The sequence below is a fragment of the Gigantopelta aegis genome, chromosome 9 (genome assembly GCF_016097555.1).
Source record: "Gigantopelta aegis isolate Gae_Host chromosome 9, Gae_host_genome, whole genome shotgun sequence".
In the NCBI taxonomy this organism is placed as follows: Eukaryota; Metazoa; Mollusca; class Gastropoda; order Neomphalida; family Peltospiridae; genus Gigantopelta; species Gigantopelta aegis.
Genome location: NC_054707.1, coordinates 70,134,978 through 70,159,846, shown reverse-complemented (window position 1 = coordinate 70,159,846; position 24,869 = coordinate 70,134,978). Strand labels below are relative to the sequence as shown.

Genomic DNA, 24,869 nt, shown 5'->3' with positions numbered 1-24,869 from the left:
TGATTTTATGTATTGTATTATACTTTTTACCCACAGCTCCTTACACTGTGGTTTTACATGAATATATATCTAAATAATTTTTCCATATACTTACCATTTGTGACACCCAATAGCCGATATGTATTTTTGTGCTGGGGTGTCGTTAAACAAACATTCATTCATTCATTCTTACAAATATTAAGACGACCTGAAACACATTGAATATACAGACACTGATATTCGAAACAAGAAAATATATTTAATATGTAAGTTTAATCGTAGAAATTTTTCATTAGTCGGAAACATCTTACAATGCAGCAAACTCGAGAATGTCCCTTTAAAATGCATGTATTGCCATGTAATGAGGTAGGACATACATCGTCTTCTGGGGCAAAGGGGTCACAAAGGCCTTGGGTTTGTTCCCCATCCAATATAACATTACCAAATTATTGAGTAGCCGTTATCTATGTATGTATGTATGTATGTATGTATGTATGTATATATATATATATATATATATATATATATATATATATATATATATATATATATATTCTGTTCCAAGACCACAAGTGGAAACAGCTTAATTATGCGCATGCACTCATCATCGAATGTCTTAAATTAATGCACGATCGAAAATTAGGTTACGCAAAGTCAGATTTGCGTGAGTGAGGATCGAACGAGACGATCGTTTTGACATTTTTGGGGGCCTGTTATCTGTGACTGAATGAGCAATAGCTGGTAATTTTGACAAGTTAAGATTCATATAGATGCAGCGCGTGGTACTTTCCGACTGTTGCGTCTGATGCATCTGCGGCTTGCGTTTTGGGCATATACACCATATACGATTATTTTAACGCGGCTGGCTGCTTGTTTTCTTTTGGCAGACGCAAGCATTGCACGCATACAGTTTAGATGTTCTCATTCAAAATAACGTATTTCGATTTATTTATTTGTTCATGCTTGCGCCGCAAGCTTTTAGTCTTCAGAACCATCGATGTAGTATGAATATGCCTTACACCTCATCTACCCACAGGCAGGCACGGTGGAAGCAAGTAGACATTGGGGATGGAGCTGACTGAGATAGAGGGCGTAAAGCCAAGTTTCTAGGGGGTTCGGGGATACGCTCCTCCGTAAAAGTTTGAAAACTAGATGTCATGAAATGCAATATCCTGCAATCTACAAGTACAATTCACCTCTGCCGTAATAATCAGATTTACTACCAATAATATTTTTGATTCAGAATTATTGGGTGGAGGTGGGGGATCTAGAGCCCCCACCCCCACCCCCACCCCCCTCCAGCCGCTGATCCGCCGTGCCTGCGCACATGGTGTGTACAGACATTTTTTTATATAGGGGCTTGAACTGGGATACGAACTCGGCAACTTTTAGCCCTAACCACTACACACTCTCGAGACCACGAGCAGGCTAGTTAGTACGTCAATATAAATGATGGACGAGCGCGATTGTCGATAATGCTGATTCACTGAGTGAAACGACTTGTGTGAACTATATTTCACGGCGATCAGTACATCGCGATGGAGTGTGCAATATCAACATGACATACCGCTGATTGGCTTGTCGTCTGCATTAGTGACGTCACCGGAAAAGTCTGACCACGCATAACGAGGGTCCTCGACCCAGAATTAGTTATAATGCACGGGCGTTTTTATGAAAACAAATTCAAACAAATAATTATTGGAATGGAACCACTGCGTCGCCGGCTGTATAAATCTACAGACATGCGCAAACATAGATAACCTGATCTTTAACGGTAGTGCCCTGGCTGAAGGTACGTTAACACTATACGACTTATAGCAACACAGTGAGTATTATAGGTTCTAGTGCCCATTGGAGGGTTGTGGGAGGAATGTCATTTGGCACGACGCTCAAGCTCAAAGAAGACTTCAGATTCAGACGCTGGTTAATAGTTTTAACTACTTATTAAACAAAACATTTATTCAATCTTTTATGATTCACTCGTTTTCTTTTCATTTTTGTTTTCTTCTCAGCTAAAGATTGTCTTTTATTTGTTATTTGTCTTCATATGCTACTCTTTCGATTAGCAGCAAGGGATCTTTTACATGCACCATCCTACAGGATAGTGCATACCACGGCCTTTGTTATACCAGTTGTGGAGCATTGGCTGGAATGAGAAATAGCCCAATGGGTCCACCGACGGGGATTGATCCTAAACCGACCGTGCATCAAGCGAACGTTTTATCACTGGGTTACGTCTCGCCCTATATAGTCTTAGAGACGTAAAATAAACATGGGAAGAGACGGTTGTTTAGAGCAGTTTATTGGTGTATATTGTGGATTATGAATAATTTAACACCCCCCCCCCCCCCACCCCCCCACCCCCCCTCCCCCTCACGAAAGTGTAATTAAAAGTGGCACTTCACACGAGCGGGGGAGAGAGGTGTCAAGGGATCCCGGTGACTGCCCCGTGGATCTGCCAATGCAAATCTCGTATAGTAACATCTCAATAGTAAAAAGCACCCAGTGCGAAAGCACCGTTAGGTAAAGGCGATTGGACGGATCAATAATCCACTTTTACAGGCAGTTGTAATTCAATTTCACGATTCTTGTCGTTTGTGTAACTACATCAATTGAGACTAGTGTGTTGATCTTGATAAACGAGGCCAGTCTTTTGATATTGGTCTGCCTTGATTCCTCGTTATTAATATCGATATACCAGTGACTACAAAAAGCTATGCCGTTGTAGCGTCGCGCCGCTGAATAAAGAAGAAAACAGAAAGTTCTGCATGTTAACAAAAGGTATAGACGTCTCTGACGCTTTGCCGTCATCCCCCCCCCCCCCCCCCACACACACACCCCCGTCTCCCGCCAATCAAATGTACACGTACACTGTTGTAGCTTCGCGCCAAAACGTTCTGTATCTAACAAAACATATAGTATATACGCACAATGCAGAGTCGAATGGGCATTTGGCAAAATAGTGGATGATTCCATTAATCTCTATCCAGTGCCTCGTCTACCGGAGGACAGCCACATCCGAGGAAATCCTTTACTGGAGATTCCATCCCTCTTGCATCGCCACAAAGAGGACTGCCACTCCCAGACAAGTTTACTAAATCAAAACTAGCATAGGATAGAGCTCAGCTGTGACGACATGAATCACTGTCAAAGCAGTGATGATATTAGGTGTTCGTGAAAGATGAGCATATCCTGCCCCACCGGTGGTACCCGTCATGAGTACTGTGCCCGGTATGTGTGTGTGTGTGTGTGTGTGTGTGTGTGTGTCCGCGTGCGCGCGTGCAAACGTTTTGTTTAGAACAGATTTTACGAAAGGACTAGCCCCGTGTTCACTAAACTATTTTACTGGCTCCCGATGTGGTTATTTGGTTTAACGTGAAGTGTTTAAACCAGTCAAGCGAATGGGGTTGTTTCTGCTTGGTCTGGCTGAACAGTTTTTATACGAGATCCAGGAGATCCGCACGCTCAGCCGCCATCCACTCATCAACGACAAACATCTACACTGTTTCCTGCTTATAGTAAGGTTCGAGCACGCTGTCCTGGGCATACGCTTCAGTTGTCTGAGCTGTCTGTCCAGGAAAATGGTTAGTGAGAGAGACGTCCGTGTAGTGTACAGCTATCCAAATGAATCGTCGGACATATGGTTGAGGACCACACACATATTAAGGGAGGAATCCCGCTGTCGCCACTTCATGGGCTACTCTTTTCGATTAGCAGCAAGGGATATTTTATATGCATCATTCCATAGACAGGATAGCACATACCACGGCCTTTGATGTAACAGTCATGATGCATTGGCTAGAGCGAGCGAGCGAACGAGAGAGAGAGAGAGAGAGAGCGAGAGAGCGAGAGCTATGTTGTAGGTGTGTGTACCAGACAAGTATCTTAACATTACCACTACTTAGGTTATTCATGCTTCTTAATTTAATCATATTTAAGCATAAAGTATATCAAATTACCTTGACCTCACTACCAAGTGCTATCGAACTTTCTACATACACTTCGGAAAATGGCTTATTGCCAAAAAACAGCAAAACGTTTACATACTCATGCAAACCAAGCACTTGCCTTGCAGGTATAAAATACTAATTTAAAGGTTAATCCAGTCGTGTCGTGTAAAATGCCCTCAGGAACCATTCGTTGGAAGCTCGCTAAATTGAACAGGATAGAACTCGAAATGAAGACAATTTGGAGAAAAATTAAAAAAAAATTAAAATCGAAATTATATCGATTAGCCTCCAAGTACATTTTATTTTAATTTTTTAAAATTTTGATTTAAATTGATTTACTACTACTTTGAAAGCCCGGTAGTACGATATGTGAAGTGTAAGGTTAGTGTGTGCGTGCGTGTGTGTGCATGTGTGTGTATGTGCGTGTGTGTGTGTGCGTGTGTGTGTGTGCGCGCGCGCGTGTGTGCGCGAGTGTGTGCGTGTGTGCGTGTGTGTGAGTGTGTGCGTATGTGGGTGGGTGGGTTCATTCGCTATAGCGGGGGTGCACAAGCACATAATGAGTACAATTGCAAAACAAATGTTTCGGGCTTCAAGTAGTGGGTGGGTGTAGGACACATGCTTACTAGCCCCCCCCCCCCCCCCCCCCCCCCCCCCCAACACACACACACACTTTCTTCGAGCCTAGTTTCTTATTATTCTAATTTCTCTCTTCCTTGTCACTTGCTGAAGATACTGCAATTTTAGCACGTTGTTCTGCACACAAGAGCCAGCTGCCTGGGGTGTCAGTCCAGGAGAAATGTCAGTGGGTTAGTATGATGGAGGGAAACCATTGTCGTGACCCGCGATACTCTTCCAGAACGACTTGTCGCAATTATTGTACGTTAAACAATTAAAAGCCGATGTCGATTTACAATGTTTAGAAACCGTTATGCACTAACAAAAGGCTCATATAGACTGGATGCGTTGCTTGCAAGCGGTTTGACGGTTGTGTCTGATACGTCTGCGGCCTGCGTTTTGGGCATATTATACGATTATTTCATAGAAGCTAGCCGAATGCGGTTTGCAGGAGCACGCATCGCACGCATACAGGCTAGACGCTCTCGTTAAAACTAATGTATTTCGATTTGTGTTTTTTTTGGACAGACCGCACGCAGTCGTTGCATCCAGTTTATATGAGTCTTAAGTCAGGCTAGTACATGCTGGCTTGGCAGCTACGAACCAGCGGCTCCCATCCTGAGCGAATTTAACAGCTAAGTACGGCGGCTCCTATCTAGAGCGAATTTTAAGTGCTAAGTACGGTAGCTCCCATCTAGAGAGAATTTTAACCGTTAAGTACGGCGGCTCCCATCTAGAGCGAATTTTAACAGCAAAGTACGGCGGTTCCAATGGAGAGCGAAATGTAACAGCTAAGTACGGCAGCGCCCACCTAGAGCGAATCTTAACAGATATATACGACGGCTCCCAACTAAAATGAATTTTAAACGCGCTCTCTCACAGATGGTTGACCTAATTATTGACCCAACAAGGTATTATATGACAATATATACATTTGATTTGTACCTAAAAGTACTTTATTGAACCATCTACATAACCACCATATCACACTTATTATTGATATTTTATAAAAATAATTGAATTATGGGTACGGTCCATAATTCTGAGAAAAATAACGGCTATTTGCAGAGCAGAGGTGTGACGAATTATTCTGAGTCACGTGACGGGCATTTCCCGAATAACCGCAGTGCCAAAACGATTTACCAAGCTCGTGTAACAAGAACGCTTGACCGTCCTCTGCGACGTAGGGTAAATAAAGAAAAAAACCCAATGAAAATAAGTTATTAAAAAATAATAAAAACATGTACTGAATGATAATAATCTTATACATTAATTTATTTTAGTAACAGAAGCATGTTAAACGTCGACAATCCCGATTAGTTACGCCTTTTAAATTTATCGTTAGTCGTACGCGAAAAACTCTTAACATCTGGATCACAAACACCGTCATTTTCCACATTGTCAAATTCATTATTATGCAAAATATGCCATAACAGCTGACTTGGGATAGGAATTTTTACATTTTTAAAGAATACTCTGAACTAGACGGTGTTTATATACGATGTGACTATATATACGAAGGCCGTGTATATAGCCTCCACTAACGAGGGCTGGCTATATTCACAGCAAAAATGTATATAGGCGGTAAATAAGTACATGTATTTGATTGATCCATATTACCGAACCATTTGGAACAGGAGGAATACAATACTAAGTACTGTACGAACAGTGCATTTTCTGAACAGGGGAGGGTGTGTGTGTGTGTGGGGGGGGGGGGGTATATGAATTTAGCGGACCCTTTTGTGTACGTTTTCCATAGATATATGAATAGCGTCATATTGTCCCTACAGTACGAGCAAAAAATTTATAATAAATAAATAAATAAATAAATAATAATAATAATATTATTATTATTAGCCCACTCTAACCTTTTTGGGGTGGAGGGGCGGTGTTTTATCTGGAGGAGTTTTGGCTATAAAAATACAAGATTAACAAGCGTGCACACACGCACAAACGGCAGGCTGAACTTGTCCCTGCACGTAGAACTGGATTCAAATGGGTTAAGTAATAATTAGCCAACCTTTGGACGACAAAACATGCAACAGTACACTGTTTTTTTTTACGCTATACATTAAAACCGAAATACCACTTTGCGAGCCAGTCAAAATAATTAGCACACGCGCCTAATAATAATAATAATAAATGGTGACTTCATGTTCCAACTGTTTATTAAATTATTTCAGCGTATTCGCGGTTATTTTTGTCATGAAATAATATATATTTTTTATTATTTGCCACGTATATAGCCGGCCCTCATTTGCCAAGTCTCTATACACGGCGATCGTTTATATAAAATCCAAAAATACATCATACGGTTGTCGTATATATAGCCTCATCATTACGAGCTGGTTTTTCCGTATTTTTTGTCTCATCACAAGAAGAGTTCCAAATTTTAAAAATGAAGCGTATCATGGAATTCCCTCGATCGTAGTTCAATTAAAATATTTTGGATCATACAATAACTAGGTTTGGTATTCCAAATGAATGTAAGTTTCATTTATAATGCATATTTAGAGAAACAAGGCCCACTAAATTCGTGATTGAGCTCCTTTAACTGCTAAGTGGGTAGGTGTAATGCTATTGTCAGACTGTTAACTGTCACGACGAAGTTACCCAACTCGACGGTTGCGTTGTAATTCCCCCAACTCCCAACTTACGACGGGTGCACTCAGATTAAGAACTAATGATTTATACTACGCGAATCGAGTTGTAAGGGCGCTCAGACTAGCAACAGTTGTAGAAATCGCGAGAGCAGGCGATTTGTCGTGAGAAATAGGACATGCTGTAAAGTCCGCCCCGTATTGGGCCCCTGGCTTCCCAGAGGCCGAACCCTAAGCGGACATGCTCGAAACCTTCGTGGTATATGAGCATGCTAAAGTATACCGCACCGCACCGCATGCTGTAATTGGTACGATTCCGACACGACTTGTCATTGCGATTTAGGTGTTCTCACAGTGCGATTCAAATCGACTGGTGCCCCCTAATCAAATAATGAGGACCCCGCTTAAGCCATCGAGGACGGTTATTGATTATCAGTGAGTCGCCATGTTATTCCTGGTGAATCATCCTGAGTCGGCAGCAATTTTTAATCACGAATCACCAAGATTTGGTACGACACCAGTACGATGCACGACTCACGCCGACTCAGGACGATGTAACACGACCCGCGACGACACAAGTACGAATCAGGACAATGTGCCCCTAATCAAGACGACAAAAACAAGTTGTGGCTAATAGACCTCTTTCACATTCCCACTGCGCATATGCGCGAAGAGTACCGTCCCTTGCCGAATTGGACAGTATCGAGGCTATATGCAAATTGCAGGGAATCATTAACTTAGATGAAGTCTCTGGAGCCGCCTGTCAAGGGTATTTTAACAACGCAAAATTAAAAGATTCATACCATAAAATTAACTTTAGTGGAATGTGTTTTTTACTATTAACAATTAGAATTATAGTTAAATACTCACGCGGATTTTCAGTGATGTTTAATTCTCCACATGTATCAGTATTTAAAATTTAATAAAATATGCCTCCCCTTCTCCCTAAAAACCCCCAACAAAACCCCTAACTTACATAGACCTTTATCACAGCTCTATTTTCCCCTTATAGTTTCATTAAAAAAAACCCAGTCGTACAACTACTAATCAATGTTGCATGTCTATCCACAAACTATTTATTTATTTATTTACTTGTTTATTTATCTTATTTTATTTATTATTTTATTTTATTATATTTTCATTATCATTTATATCTGATACATACAAATTCACTTGAAATAATATCTGATATTTATGAAGTTTTAAAACATATATGAGCCGTCACACGCGAAAACTTACAACTTAGCATGACGTCAGAAACCGAGTAAACGCGGCTCAAAATTTGACATCACATGTAAATGCGGAAGTAAATCGAAATTCCATGTAAACGGAGCTCATCAAATGCGAGCGCCGAGGGGGCGCAGAGCCGTAGACGGGGGGGGGGGGGGGGGGGTGTGTGTGTCCCTATATATATATATATATATATATATATAGAACCCCTTGCCAAACAATGAGATGACGCCGGTTATACTCGAGAATAATACACGAACTTTTGTTGAGAAATATACGTTAACAAGTTGCATTACGTTGTGGTATGCATGTGAAATGAACCACGACAAGAAACCGTTTGTTTTCAGTCGTACCTATGTATTTATAATAAATGATACTTGGCATACTTCTTACATTCCACAAACAGGACAACATACACGACGTCCTTTGATGGATCATTTGTTAGGACGGGAAATAATCAAACGGGCCCACTGAGGAGGATCGAACTTTCAGCAAATGGAACCTCAGACAGACGTTCTTGTTACGTTATCCCGGTCATTTGGGGACAAGGACTTTTATATGTAAAATCCGATTTTTTTTTTCATTTGAGCGGAACTCTCAATCCCCCGATCCCCCCTGGCTACGGGCCTGACATGGTACTTAATATGTTTGCTTCAAACATTCAAACGAAGTACCTTATGACTGCGCATAATAAACCCTCATGAGTTTATAATAAAGAGACCATCCTGAGTTTGTAGCTATATTATCAAGCTGTAGGCTAGTCTAATCTGTTATAAATAAAACTTACATCTTTCTTAGGTTAAATAATCTTGCTTCGAATTTAAATAGCTGTATATGCAATACAGTTACATTTCTGATCTTTCTCAAGTCGGTAGCAACCAAGAAGTCGGGGGGGGGGGGGGGGGGGGGGCTATAGCGCCACTTTTATAAACCCGGTTTAAAATATGGCTTTTGCCCCCCCCCCCCCCCCCACCAACTAGACTGTGTACCTCCACTACAGATTATGCCCCCTCCTCTCCCCCAACTCCAGATATCGTTCCTACGGGCCTGATTCTGTTTTATATACCATAGCTCAACTTTCATATGTATCATTTAATTTTATTCCAAATACCGAACAAAATTTTAAATAACTTGGTGAAAAGAAATCCCGACAAGAATCCTGAATGTATTTATCTGTATAATGCTTTATAAATATTTAAATTATGTTAAATACAATAAATATCTGCATACATACACGCGCGCACATATTAATATTATTTCAGCCCATATCCTATATTTATTGCGTACGAATCCGAACCGATGGCGTTAACAACAAAATATTTTTTATTTCGTGATAAGCAATAATTCATAAATGTCTCCAATAAGTCATGTTGGATGTCGACAGAATGTTCGGGTTCCCTACTGATAGAATAATCATGGAGATAATTCACATTCCTATTGTGTGGCCTCCCATTATCTATGCCCCCCAACATGTCCATATGTCTATTTTTGCGAGATCTCGCGTGAGTTCGTGGTTTGCGTCCTCGAGTTACCCCGCAACGGGCACATGCGCAGTGGAATGTGAAAGAGGTCTATTTGTACTAAGTCGTCGTGAGTCTTGTTGAGTCGAGTAGTAGATGCTGATTCAACTCGACCCAGTACGACAAACCGCTCCACGAATAGTCAGTGTGAGTCGGCATCCACGTCGTGAATGTATGACCAGGGCTTAAACCATCGAGGATGGTTATTGATTATCAGCATTTTGTTTGTAATACACTACTAGTGGATAGTGAGTACTGACACATCTAACAAATTATTTCACAGTGGGCTTTAGCTGGTTTCTAACAGCATACAGATTCTAACAATATCAAATACAATTACAAATTACTTACTAAATTTTAACGTTATTTCCGCTGGATCTGCTCTGTTTTCTATGGCGGCTATATCGAACCCTGAGGAAGCAAAGAAGAAATGTTTTATGTAACGAAACACTGGACACATTTTAATTTATGCTTATATGACGCTGCGCATATGGACCACACAGATAACGAGAGAGGACACCCACTGTCGCCACTCTGCGGCTGCTATTTTGGATTAGCAGCAAATGATGTTTTATATGCACCATCCCACAGACAGGATAGTACACACCAGGGTTTTTTTAATACTGGCAAGAACAAAAAATAGCCATATAGGCTCACCTACGTGGATCGATCCTAGAACTTGGGAAACAGATATACAACATATAGTTAATTTCACATATAGCAATGTCATGTATGTTATTTTCAATGAATACCCGATGCTGTTATCCACGGCCAACTATCCACCACAGGCGTTCGGCTTCTGGGTCCCATTCCACGAAACGATCTTAGCGCTAATATCGTTACCATATTTTTGAAGCAATCTTAGCTCTACCAAATTGTAAAACCATCTTAGGCTAACACGCCACTATAGCACAGGCAATAGTGATGCCATTGCCTACGGTGATTTTACAATTTCGTAGCGCTAAGGTCTCACTACACAGATGTCATCTGCCATTGAAACCCATGTTAAACTGCCCAACTTCAAGCGAAGATTGCCCATAGAACGGGTTCTTGTTGGCACTAACAACATACACCATTGTGAACATACATTATATAAGCATTTATATTCACTCCAAAATTGTGAACATTTCCGTCTCATTTTTTTGCTATATGACCGCATCTAGCTGTAGTACCGGTCCGAACAGGTGGTTCATTAACCGATTCACTCCGGCTGTCACTTGCGCTATATACCCATGTCCCAAAAGGTCGATGCACAATATTACAAAATAACATGGGCAAAATACAGCCAGAAGGCTTACCATTAAACATACATATTGTTTTAATTCTTCACCATTTCCTAGAAGTGAATATGTGAACCATAACATGTGCCACAATTAGGAACTATAGTGGACCGTGATCAATGAACTCTCACCCGGAAGTGATCTGTGTAGTGAGACCTAACATTGCTTCGAAAACATGGGCCCTGGTTGGAGATTCTAGGTGTTTGATTAGTACCAGTCGATGGAACACCTTTGCGCGTTACGCAATATGGCCCGTCATCATATATAGAGACTAATCCTACACCTAGAACCTCCAACCAGGACCCGAACGCCCGTGCTATCCGCGTGTACAAACAACACAATACCTTTCTTTGTTGTGTCACCATGCTGTTTGACTAAAGACCCTTTGGGGATGTAGTTTTTCTTCGAGACACTAGCTGGTGGTTGTGATGACGTCGTCCATGACGGCACAACAGGCAGCGTTGGCGTTGCTCCACAGACTCTGACGTCTTCCGGTGATATCGCGCCAGGTACGCTCGTGTCGTTGTAAACTGCAGAACCAAAAAATAAAACATTTCACATAATGTATTAATTAAAGAAGCAACTTATTGTAAAGAACGGTTTAAAGGCAGCATTATACAGAAGTTGGCTTCCTGTTAAATACAAAGTCACACGATTACATAACATAAAAGCTACACCTCTTCCAATAACGCCTGCAAGCTAAGGAAATTTTGCAAAACAATTGTCTTTCTTTCTTCTTTAACTAAATATGAAATAAATTATGCGTTTTTGATTTATGACTATGAAGCTATAATCCAACTACATAACAAAGATATCGAAAACATTTGGAATATAATGGGTGTGTAGATGGTGGAATAAAACAGACGATTTTTGTGAAAGAGTATGACATTTCCTAACAATACTTGTACCAAATATGAGCAAGAGAAAACGTGAACAATGTTGACAGGGAGTGGTATTCTCCACCTAGCTTTGTATGTGTAAAGTTAAATGACCATACGACGCTAAGGGAAAGAGACATTACAATAATTTAGTATTTAGCTTTACTTAGTAGTGGGAAAATAAGAACAAGCTGTTTCCCAATGTATCTTGCAAATAGCCAATACATTATTTTCTTGCTGGGGTGTCGTTAAACATTGCCCGTGTATGTGTATCTGGACACGCCCTAACTCACTGGTATAGGACAGAAGGAACTGGTCGGACAGGTCTTCCATGGAGGACGGCAGGAAGCTGGTGATATAGACATCTCCACAGGATATCAGCTCCTGGTTCACCTTGCGCAGGTCACAGTACGACTCGATCCGGGACTTCCCGCCCACACACTCCGTGTAACGGATCTGGAGAAACTGGGACGTGCAGTTCGGCATCCCCTTCTTGCTGTAGGCCAAGTGAATGATGACCTTTGTTCTCTGACCGTGACCTATCTTTATCAGCCAATAGCACTGGCCGGAAAGAGCGCCATTGCCGTCTGTGTAACCGGGGTTCATTATTACTCCAAAACGATTGGTCAGTTCCTTGTAACTTCCGGTGCATTTGTTGGCTATCATCGACTCTGTGAAAAGAGAAAACGAAAGAAAGAGATGTTTTATTTAACGACGCACTCAACACATTTTATTTACGGTTATATGGCGTCAGAAATATGGTTTAGGACCATACAGATTTGGGGAGGAAACCAGCTGTCGCCACTACATGGCTACTCTTTCCGATTAGCAGCAAGGGATCTTTTATTTGCGCTTCCCACAGGCAGGATAGCACAGACCATGGCCTTTGTTGAACCAGTTATGGATCACTGGTCGGTGCAAGTGTTTTACACCTACCCATTGCGCTTTGCGGAGCACTCACTCAGGGTTTGGAGTCGGTATCTGGATTAAAAATCCCATGCCTCGACTGGGATCCGAACCCAGTACCTACCAGCCTGTAGACCGATGACCTAACCACGACGCCACCGAGGCCGGTAAGAGAAAACGATGACAAAGGATTAGAAATAATCTACATTCATATTCAAACCTGTCTGTAACAATCAGACAACCAGTCTTTATGAGCAAGTTGTCATTATACTAACAAATACAGGCAATTATTGTAAGTTATGTGTATCGCCCTTTTATAAGTAGGTAATTGTTATACAGTGCTATTGTTATGATCGACTACAGAGACAAATAGCTATTGTATAAAGCTCCTTCTATATATAGTGTTTGATATAGATTGTATGTGCAGTCTCAAACAAATGGAATAAATTAAATACATGACCTGTTATAAGAGCATGCTGCATAAATCAAGTTATTTTGTACTATATTAGAAGACGTGGAAGAATATTAAAATAATATTAAATATATGCCGGTTGTTTCATTTATTCAGCAGTTTAGAATTAATGCGAAAATATAGAAATTCATCGTTACATTTTCTAGCAACCAAAATGGTGCACATGTTTTCCTTTTTTGTTTCGCTACTTGCAACGATCGTCTAATTATATTAATTTATTTTAAACGAGTTAGATTATATGACGCATAATCAATATCAAATAATTATCCTGTCACTAACAAAAAACATAGTTGTTTCGTTATTATATCTTGCCTCGGATACAGTGCTTACGAGATAAATATTGCATTCTTAATTCCAGTTGTAATCGGTAGAATTTGCTGCTGGCATCGTGAATTGGATTGTGCACGTGCATTGTCTTCCATCGGCTAAATAACATGTCGTTGGTCTTTTGTTACAGTTTGTAACATTATCATTCTGCGGGCTCGAATACCGCTTGTCTGTAGTAAACGACATCGGATACAGCACACTATTATACTATAATTGGGAATCGAATCATAATGTGCTAATAACAAAGCCCTCCCCCCCCCCCCCCCCCCCCCCCCCCCAAAAAAAAAAAAGCCTTTAAAATCTCATAACATCTTTGGTCATGGTTGTCAGTGCATGAATGAATGCAAAAATGTTTAACAACAAACCAGCACGAAAAATGCACATCGGCTATTTAATTGGGTGGCTAAATAAGGTAAACAGTCAATGCAATAATTCAGGAAATACTCAAAAGTCGACCTTGCGATGGCAGAAGATTATTATTACAATATCATTGTATAATTTATAGATACATAACCTTAAAGGGACATTCCTTAGTTTGCTGCATTGTAAGATGTTTCCGATTAATAAAATACTTCTACGATTAAACTTACATATTAAATATATTTTCTTGTTTAGAATATCAGTGTCTGTATATTAAATATATTTCTTGTCGTCTTAATATTCGTAAGAAGCCCAATCTGGATTTTGTCTTCAAATAATTTCGTACGTACGAAAAAAAGAATTTTAGGAAATCAAATGAAATTTAACCTAGTATAAATATTAGAACGATAAGAAATACGTTTAATATACAACCACTATTATTTTATGCAGAAAAATATATTTGATATGTAATTACGATCGTTGGAAAGTCTCTGTTAGTCGATAACATCTTAAAATTTGCAGAAAAGTCAGGAATGTCCCTTTAAAGAGCATTCTCAAAGTTTCAATTGTCACATTTCGCTAATTTTACAAATTAATCGACCCCAAGTGTAATATTTACACAATTAACTCAAGAATATTTAAAAAAAACTGTAATATGTTGCCACTGTTTGTAAACAGTGGTTTCCTCGAGATTAATTGTAAATTATACCTGCATTCAAAAGAAACTTTACATACAAAAAATCAGAATAATTTGACAAATATAGTTGTTATTCGAAAAGAACCAATTTAGAAAACTACTTTAAACACACTTCGCATGTATCATGAAGTGCATTGTGACGTTTAGATTTTGAACTTCATGATACTTCCATATCCCACCATACCGTTTGTTGGTTGCCTTGTAAAGTTTCTTTTCGACGTCAGTATATAACGTATATAGACAATTTAATATCGTTGGGTTTTATTAGCAATGGGTTTCATTTCCCATCATTTGTGTGGTTCTTAACCATATTATTTCGGTCGCTCTATAACCGTAAACAAATGTGTGTTTTGCTTAGTTAAATAAAACAGGGTGTGGCTAGGTGGCAGAATAATCTGAAATCAAGTTACGTCGTTAAAACAAATCTTCTTGATAAAAGATAAGAAAATGTGTAACACAATACAAAATGGACGTTATGATGTAGTGTATAGCTGTGTTACTGCCAAATGAATCTGGGTAAAAGAACGTTTTACACAAAACTGGGTAAAACAAAGGCGACCCCCACCCACCCATCTAAATCTACAAATGTCTTGCGTCGCCACTTGTAATATATGAATTCAATATGATTGCAAACTTATACGGTTAATGTTCAATGTTATGACCTAAAACGGTTTAATTTAAAAACAGTCGTCAAATGTAAATCTGTTTCTTATTATGAAAAAGAGATTTCCTTCGCGCCAATTGAGTGCACGTGTCTAGGAGGCACACTGTTTCCATTAAAATACATGGACAAGTTAACAAACCAAAACGACTTGAATGCTAAGACGTAGACCTTCCCAGCCTTGTTTTGAACCCCACGTCCTTTTAAAGTGTATGATGTGATTTTGAAATGAAGATTATGTATCTGTAGTATCTGAGTGTTCGTGTGATGATTCTTTTTTTTTTTTTAAATAATCTATTGTCTTGTTGTTATTGTTGTAGTTTTTGTTGTTTTTCCTTCTTCTGGACAGCACATACCATATACTTTAATATACTAGTTAAAAATGACGTTTTGCAACTAATACGTATTCTCTAACATTGCGCTAGAAATTCTCTTAAGAACACAAATACAATCGTGGCCTGAATATTGTCCACGATACCATGGCATATTCTGAAAAAGCTGTACATGTATTGTGTTACAAATTAGTGTCAGAAAGTGATGGCAATATGTAATCGTGAAAAATCAGTTTATCTTTATTTCGGGGGGGGGGGGGAGGGGGGTCCGTTGGCACAAGGGACTTTAAAGCCAATAGAAACATCCAAGTGAGCAGAAACACCTGGAATAAGTCTATGGTCTCACTACACAGATGTCATCTGCCATTGAAACCCATGTTAAACTGCCCAACTTCAAGTGAAGATTGCCCATAGAACGGGTTCTTGTTGGCACTAACAACATACACCATTGCGAACATACATTATATAAGCATTTATATTCATTCCAAAATTGTGAACATTTCCGTCTCAGTTTTTTGCTATATGACCGCATCCGGCTGTAGTACCGGTCCGAACAGGTGGTTCATAAACCGATTCACTCCGGCTGTCACTTGCACTATATACCCATGTCCCAAAAGGTCGATGCACAATATTACAAAATAACATGGGCAAAATACAGCCAGAAGGCTTACCATTAAACATACATATTGTTTTAATTCTTCACCATTTCCTAGAAGTGAATATGTGAACCATAACATGTGCCACAATTAGGAACTATAGTGGACCGTGATGAATGAACTCTCACCCGGAAGTCATCTGTGTAGTGAGACCTTAATCACCCCACCACCACCACCATTATTACCACCACCATCATAACCACCACCACCACCATTATCACCATCACAACCACTACCATTATCACCACCACCTCCACCACCACCACCACCACCACCACCACCACAACAACAACACCAAAGGATGTTTGCATGTCAGAATTATGTCAATAACGCATGTCCTCTTCAGTTTCCTTTTCAGATTTTTGAAATAATACAACAAAAACAACAATAATAAATAATAATAATAAATAATCATTAAAAAAAAAAAAAAATGCCTTCCCAGTAACCGACTTTTACTATTAGTTTTCAGGTCACTACAAACCCATTTTCAAGGATGACCTGGTAAAAATATATATTTCCGGTATAGCGTGTTATATGAGGTACATTTTTATTACTGAAACCTATCGACGGAAGACGAGGTACATCGCCATACGACTGCTACAACTCTCGCGAGATCGGTGACGTCAGGCGGAAAATATCGTGCTATATTCATTCAGCCAATAAAAACGATCGCAATATACCACCAACCTTTTAGCTAATTGAAACTCCAGAGGATAAGAGAACATTACATTTCTACAACTTCGGCATGACGTTTCTCTCTTTAGCTAAGGAAATTCAAAATGACTTTGTACGGGTTCTGCAATAGATTGGTACCATGCTGTTCAAATGACAACGGCGGAACGGCTGACAATAAATCAGTTTCCTTTTTTTCCCCCTATAACTAAATTCCTTTAATAGCGTGTGGACGTCTATTGCAATCCCCCGCCTTTCAGTTTGTCCGCGAGATGATGCGCCTCTCAATGGATCGGCTCTAAATACAGCATTGAGTAATATAATGACTTCGCCTGCGCTACGCCAAATTAATCATGCCAATCCCGCGAAAGAGTTCCGTTGGTCCCGGGATCCATAATAGGAATCCTGAAATGAAACGTTCGTCCATAAGTAAGGTTTTATAGACTAAAACGTTCTTTTAACCCAGTCGAAGTATGCGTATTTGAAAGCCGAGTAGTTTTCTTGAAATCAGACAAAGACTTAGAATTTATGAAATTGAACAGGTCCAAGATCATGTTTGCTGTGGAACTGTCAAATATGAGTAATGATAAAATAAAACCACCAAATCCCCAACAAAAACACAAAACCCTCCACAAAACCCCATATAGATCCCTAAAATAGCTGGATTCATTACCACCCCTAGTGTATATAAACTGCTAAGTACGAAAAATCATATTTTAAGCAATAACATCTCTAACAATAGACCGGCCACGGTTTAGTTTACACAATAAGAGTGGGACGGTGCTAGGTTCTGGTGTATGGACACCCCCACCCCCAACAAGGGGCAAACGGAAAGGGGAAGGTGTGTAACTAGTCAACGCTACATAAACCATGGCCAGTCAAGTTTTATGAAAGTATCAACGAACTGTACGGAAAACAGGAACCCTACCTATATATTTCACCAACTATTTAAATAATGTTCTACGAAACATAAAGAGCATGTATATGTACGTAACTAGCCCCTTTGCCCTCACCCTTCACTATCTAGAGCACTGTTTCTGTGGGTTAGACAGCTTTTTTTAACATTCAGATATAGCTTTTGTAGTTTGTATCAAGGTAACGGTTTCTTCAGCTGTGCTATTTATTGCTTTTGATACGAATTTACAAATAAAAATGTGTATACATGAATAATTAAAAACGCAACTGTATTTACATCTTCGTGTTGTTCTTCTCTCTCATCTTCGTCGTTTTAACTTGATCTTCGTGCCCATATCCGACTAAGATCCAAGCAAGTTGTTCTAGAGACATACCTCAGCTATATGGGTTGTCTGTCCAGAACAGATGGTTAGTGGTGAGTATCTGGTGAGAGAGACATTTTACACCTTCCCATTGATTTCAATCTGAGTGGACGCCGGTGCTGGGATGTGAACTCAGTATCAATCAGCCTTAAAACCTACCTTTTACCTAAATTCTGCGCCATAAAGGCAAGCCTTCTTCTTCCTCTTCTTCTTGTATTTGTATTTGTAACATGCAGAGTTAAATGACAGAGCAAGTCGCCTGGGGTGCCGTGGGTCCAGCGACGCTCAGGTTTGAAATCTTGGAAATCCAATGTCTGAGCGCGGTGTAACCATAGCTAGCCACAAGGGTCCCATTACTCTCGTTTATTGGCCTGATGAGGCACGGATTCCTCTGTGCCTGAAGGCCGCCTGGGCTGGAAGAGCTTCTCTTTGAGGCGTATGATCACATATTGGATGAGAATAACGTCGTATTTGATGAATCGACCCACTGTCCAATGGGGTTATTAAGATTCAGCACTGCTGACCCCAGTCATCTATTTATATTTCAATAATACCACTGTATGATTAATCGAGTTGTTTGACATCAGATACAAGCACACATGAAACGATTTGTACTCAATTGATTCGTCTTATTGGGGTGCGTTTCTCATTAGCCAGGGCGTTGCGGCGGACAAAAGGATATGTGCTTTCAGCTTAGCTGGTTATATTCGCTCCAAATGGTCCATATGACAGAGCACGATTTAAAAATACGAAAACTGTCATTTATTGTGAAAATATCAGCTAATGCTATACGTCACTTTAAATTATTCCATTATTTCAAGCGTAGTTCATTACTGGAATTAAACAAAAAAACAAAGAAGAAAAAGAAAAAGAAAAAATGAAAATGAAATTTTTGCGAAACCTTTTTACATACTAATTCTACGTAGGCGAGTCTTTCAGAAAATTAACGAGATGTCTTCTGTGTATGCATTTCACCATTCACCATTCATTATTATCAAAGGCAGCATCCTCTAGTGGAAGGATTAATTAGATATTGTTCCCAGATCCAGTCAAATATAACGATGACCATGATACATACGCAGTTCCCTAGCTTTGGCGATGTCAGTCCTTTTATGGAAGCATGCTAAAAGTTACCCACCCCACGTACGCAGTTCTGTAAGGGTCATTACTACCAATCACCTGTGTCGTTGGTAGGTTGGAGTTTAAAGGGACTATTTGTTTGTAAATATTCAAAAGATTTTTGGCAAATAAAATATTTTACCATTATTAAAATTACAATTACAATTTGTTTACATTTTCTTGCTTAGAATATGAATATCTCTAAAAGCAATGCATGTCTGGACATTGTAATGTTTTATAGTAATCTCAATATCAATTGTTTATCTAAAATAATTTCATACGCACGAATTTATTATTTCTTCCCACGGTCAGACTAAATTTAAAATGACTCGGCCAAAGATAATTCCAAATGTATTTATCCATATAATGCTTTATATTTAAAATATATTACGGTAAGTCTAAGATAGTGTTTAAAACAGGGGAAGGCAGGATGTGTGTTAATTTTGTTGGTGGGAGGGTCGGTGGTGGTGGTGGTGGTGGTGGGTGTGAGAGTGGCAAACGGAAGTCTAGCTAGGACTGAATATTCCCTTTAACCTGCCTTAAATTTGGAAGACACTGGCATGGATTCGTATCACCGTGTATTTTGACGGCTCAGTGAGGTCACGCAAAGCAATTACATTAACTTAACTCACCAACTGCTAATAACTATTAATCCATGTTCTAGAAAGACAAATAACGTTTTTAAATACCCAGGATAACGTCTTTGAACCTCAACTGGCACCCGTAATTGGATATAAGCATGAAATCGAGTTAAAACAAACGGAACCGCATGCCAGATGGCTGCTGGTGTGCTGCACTATATCTTTTTATCATCTTTCTTTCTTTTCAACTTATTTTCGTGCTTATATCCAATTACGGTTCAAGCACGCTGTCCTGGGCACACACATCAGCTATCTGGGCTGTCTGTCCAGGACAGTGGGTTAGTTGTTAGTTGGTTAGTGGTTAGTGAGAGAGAAGAGGGTGTAGTGGCCTTACACCTACCCATTGAGCCCTTAAGAACTCGCTCTGGGTTGGAGCCGGTACCGGGCTGCGAACCCTGTACCTACCAGCCTGTAGACCGATGGCTTAACCACTGCGTCACCGAGGCCGGTCTTTTATCATCTGTGCAAACTTTAGACCTTGAAGTGATTATAAAGTGCTTTGAACATATTTTGGTGGGGGTTTTTTTTTTACTTTCGAGTATTTGTATTACAAATTTACTGTAAATACAGAAGTAGGGCTAGCAGACTTGTAACCATGAGCAGTGGATTTTGAAAATCACTCATCCCATGGCTAGTGGATTTTGAAAATCACTCATCCCATGGCTAGTGGATTTTTTTTTTTTTTTAGAAAAGTCTACAAGCCCTGCTTGAACCATTACTAGCATACAGTTTGTATACAGACCTATATGACAGTGTACCCTAACGTCGCTGTTGCTATGACTACAAACCTGGCAGGCAGACGAAGTCGACAAAGACGTTGCGGAGAGCAAAGACGTTGGTCATGCAGTAGGTGGGCATCAGTGTCCTCAGCCCGGACGCTCCACACGACTGTTGGCCCTCGCACAGCGAATACAGCGTCACGAACGTCGACCACATGCATGTCTCGTCGCCGGCGTAACACGTGACTTTCGTGAAGTGCACCACTGATCCGCTGTCACACTGCAGACCCGGGCTCGACTCGTCGCAGATATTAGACTTGCATTTAGTCATGTGACCTGTAGTAATGAGAATCGTGAAAAAAACACACAAAAAACAACAATCATAAGCATCAGCAGCATGTATATATATATATATATATATATATATATATATATATATATATATATATATATATATATATATATATATATATATACAGTGAAACTCCTCTAAACCGGACACCCTAGGGGCCAAGTAAAAAAGTCCGGTTTTAAGAGGTATCCGGATTATAAAGGTTCTCTTCTGCACATATTTTTAAAAAGGGACCATGACAAAACGTCCGGTTTCACTGTATATATATACACACACACAGTCAAACCTGTCCTAGCGGCCACCTGTATTCAGCGGTCACCTGCCTTAAGCGGCCACATTTTCCCCTCCCAAACGATTTATAACGTAAATGCACCTGCAATAAGCGGTTACCTGTATAACGCGGCCAGCGGCCACCCAAATCGGATCCCAAATCGCTAAAATACCTGTACTGAGCGGCCACAGTAAATGTTTACTATTATATAATAGGGATATTTAACAACAGCGTTAAGGCGCGGCAAATAATCGATCTTCACACCTGTAGATTCAGTTACTATGGTTAAGGACCACACAGATTCTAAGAGGAAACCCGCTGTTGCCACTACTTGGGCTACTCTTCTGATTAGCAGCAAGGGATCTTTTATTTGCGCTTCCCCACAGGCAGGATAGCACAAACCATGGCCTTTGTTGAACTAGTTATGGATCACTGGTGGGTGCAAGTGGTTTACACCTACCCACTGAGCCTTGCGGAGCACTCAATCAGGGTCTGGAATCGGTATCTGGATTAAAAATCCCATGCCTCGACTGGGATCCGAACCCAGTACCTACCAGCCTGTAGACCGATGGCCTGCCACGACGCCGGTCTTTTTTCCTGAAGGAGGCGACATGTCAAAAGTTTATTTAAAGTACACTGAAGCACACATCCATTAATTAGCAGTAAAGACGCTAAAAGAACAACATATGTTTTAAAGACTATAATTATGTCGCAACCTGTAATCAGCGGCCACCTGTCTTAAGCGGCCACTTTTATCTACTCCCTTGTGTGGCCGCTTAAGACAGGTTTGACTGTGTGTGTGTGTATATATATATATATATATATATATATATATATATATATATATATATATATATATCGATGGATCGATATATAGATAGATAAACTACTACCACTGTTAGTTGTTGTTGTAGTAGTAGTAGTAGTAGTAGTAGTAGTAGTAGTAGTAGCAACAGTAGCAGTAGCAGCATAAGTAGTGGTAGTGATAGCAAAAGAAGTTGCCACAGAGGCCGATGATTTTTTTAAAGGGACTCACACTGTACCAAATTACATTTACATTATTTATATATACGACAGTCTTCCTCCCAAAACACACAGCAGAACAATATATTACACCTACCTTAAGAAAAATAAAAATAAATCCATTATATTCATCGTTTAAGCCCCAGTCACACTGTCAGGTATTGAGGGCTAGTTATTACGTTGTTAAAAAACGGCAATATACGTAGTATAACGTATTACATACAGCTAGAAAAAACCCTCTACACATTTGAAATAGCCGACTCAACATACAAGATAAAATCAACGTGAGCAACATTAGAGCGAACAAAATCTGTTTTAAAGATGACCTGTCGAACCAACAGACGTCTCTGACTCAGTGGATTATACAAGGGCTTTTCGCTTTTTCGCGTTCTGCCAAAATTAATTTTCTCCAGATCCACTGTGTTAAAACCAATACATGTGGATACATGGCAGTGCATCGCGTTGATGTCTGGAGGTTTGTAAGAGTACCGTAAGCCTACCAGATGAAGTTTATTAGCTGCTAATATAATCCATGTGTATCGTGTATTCCCAGGACATCACACTACAAGTATCGCGTAGCTCGGTGGGAAACGAATAAAAAGATAATTCCCTATTAATTGGAAAGAGCAGCCATTGCGGCGGAGACACACGGAGACTCTAGGATGTGTGTCACAGTTAACAAATGTTTCTCACCTTAGGCGCAAATTCCATTATGTCCGTAATCGGCATGCGTATACTCGTACGTATACGTCATCCGTAATGCGTAATACGCATCAATCACTTTCTGGGGCGGGATTTAGCTCAGCCGGTTGGGTGCTCGCTTTAGGTGCTTGCGTCGCAGGATCGAATCATCTCGGTGGATCCATTCAACTGATTGGGTTTTTTTTTATCGTTCCAGCCAGTGTACCACAACTGGTCAAAGGCTGTGGTATGTGCTTTCCTGTCTGTAGGAAGGTGCGTATAAAAGATCACTTGCTGCATTAGGAAAATGTAGCGGGTTTCCTCTGATGACTACGTGTTAGAATTACCAAATATTTGACATTCAATAGCCGATGGTTAATTAATAAATCTGTTCTAGTGGTGTCATTAAACAAAACAAACTTTTCAATCACATTGTATGGGTTGAGTGGATTCCATGTATGCGTTCTTTGTACGCGTGTGTGTAACCTGACACCGATAGCCGACGTGAATGTTTGTGCCGGGGTGTCGTTCATTCATTCATCCATTCATTCATTCGTCCCCGTCGGTGGGCCCATTGGGCTATTTCTCGCTCCAGCCAGTGCACCACGACTGGTACATCAAAGACCGTGATATGTGCTATCCTGTCTATGGGATGGTGCATATAAAAGATCCCTTGCTGCTAATCGAAAAGAGTAGCTCATGAAGTGGCGACAGCGGGTTTCCTCCCTCAATATCTGTGTGGTCCTTAACCACATGTCTGACGCCATATAACCGTAAATAAAATGTGTTGCGTGCGTCGTTAAATAAAACATTTCCTTCCATTCATTCATTCATTCATTCATCCTTCCATTCATTCGATCGTTCACCCGTGTGTGTAGCCGATCCCTCTTACCATTGTGTATTACGTATACGTAAACAGATTACGGACACGTGGAATCTGCGCCTTATTGCAGGCAATGAAAGCTGCGATCTCGTCGATACCACATTGTAATACCACTAGATGTAACCACTACTTCGCACGGAAACGTTTAGATGTGGTGTGGTTGAACAGTTTGTTTTGTTTAACGACACCACTAGAGCACATTGATTAATCAATCATCGGCTTATTGGACGAAGAACATTAATTTTGGTAACCCTGACAGTCTTAGAGAGGAAACTCGCTACGTTTTTCTGTTAGTAGCAAGGCTCTTTTTATGTGCACTTTACCACATACAGGATCGCACATACCACTGCCTTTGACCAGTTGTGCTGCACTGGTTGGAACGAGAAAAATACAACCAGTTGAATGGATGCACCGATGTGGTTAGATCCTGCGACGCAAGCAACTCAGGCGAGCACCCAACCGACTGAGCCAAATCCTGCCCAGATGTAGTGTGATAGTCTTACACTAGGCTTCCCCATAAAGATACGAGTTATGCAGATAGCCAGCCGTCATTAACCGAGGCTATACACGGCCGCCGTGTACATAGCCATTTCTATGTTAAAACTGTGACAAAGCCTTCAAGAGCCGTTGTATTTATGAAATTCATAATTGTACGCCATAATTAACACGATGCATGTATAGCTGTCGACTGCTATATTTACAACAAAAACCAGTGGAATAGCGCCCCGCTTTTTAATATATAAAATAATAATGCATTGCATACGGCTT

General features: G+C 40.2%; 1 protein-coding gene across 1 annotated transcript in view; it reads right to left on the bottom strand.

Annotated features, from left to right (window-relative positions):
• Positions 1–24,869, bottom strand: part of LOC121381311 — a 75,839-nt gene that overhangs the window by 15,479 nt on the left and 35,491 nt on the right. Inside the window, exons 3-6 of the mRNA XM_041510569.1 lie at positions 20,961–21,227; positions 12,346–12,723; positions 11,519–11,704; positions 10,246–10,305 (exon numbers count right to left, since the gene is read on the bottom strand). Coding sequence (XP_041366503.1) covers positions 10,246–10,305; positions 11,519–11,704; positions 12,346–12,723; positions 20,961–21,227 — 891 coding nt within the window. The remainder of the gene's footprint in view (positions 1–10,245; positions 10,306–11,518; positions 11,705–12,345; positions 12,724–20,960; positions 21,228–24,869) is intronic.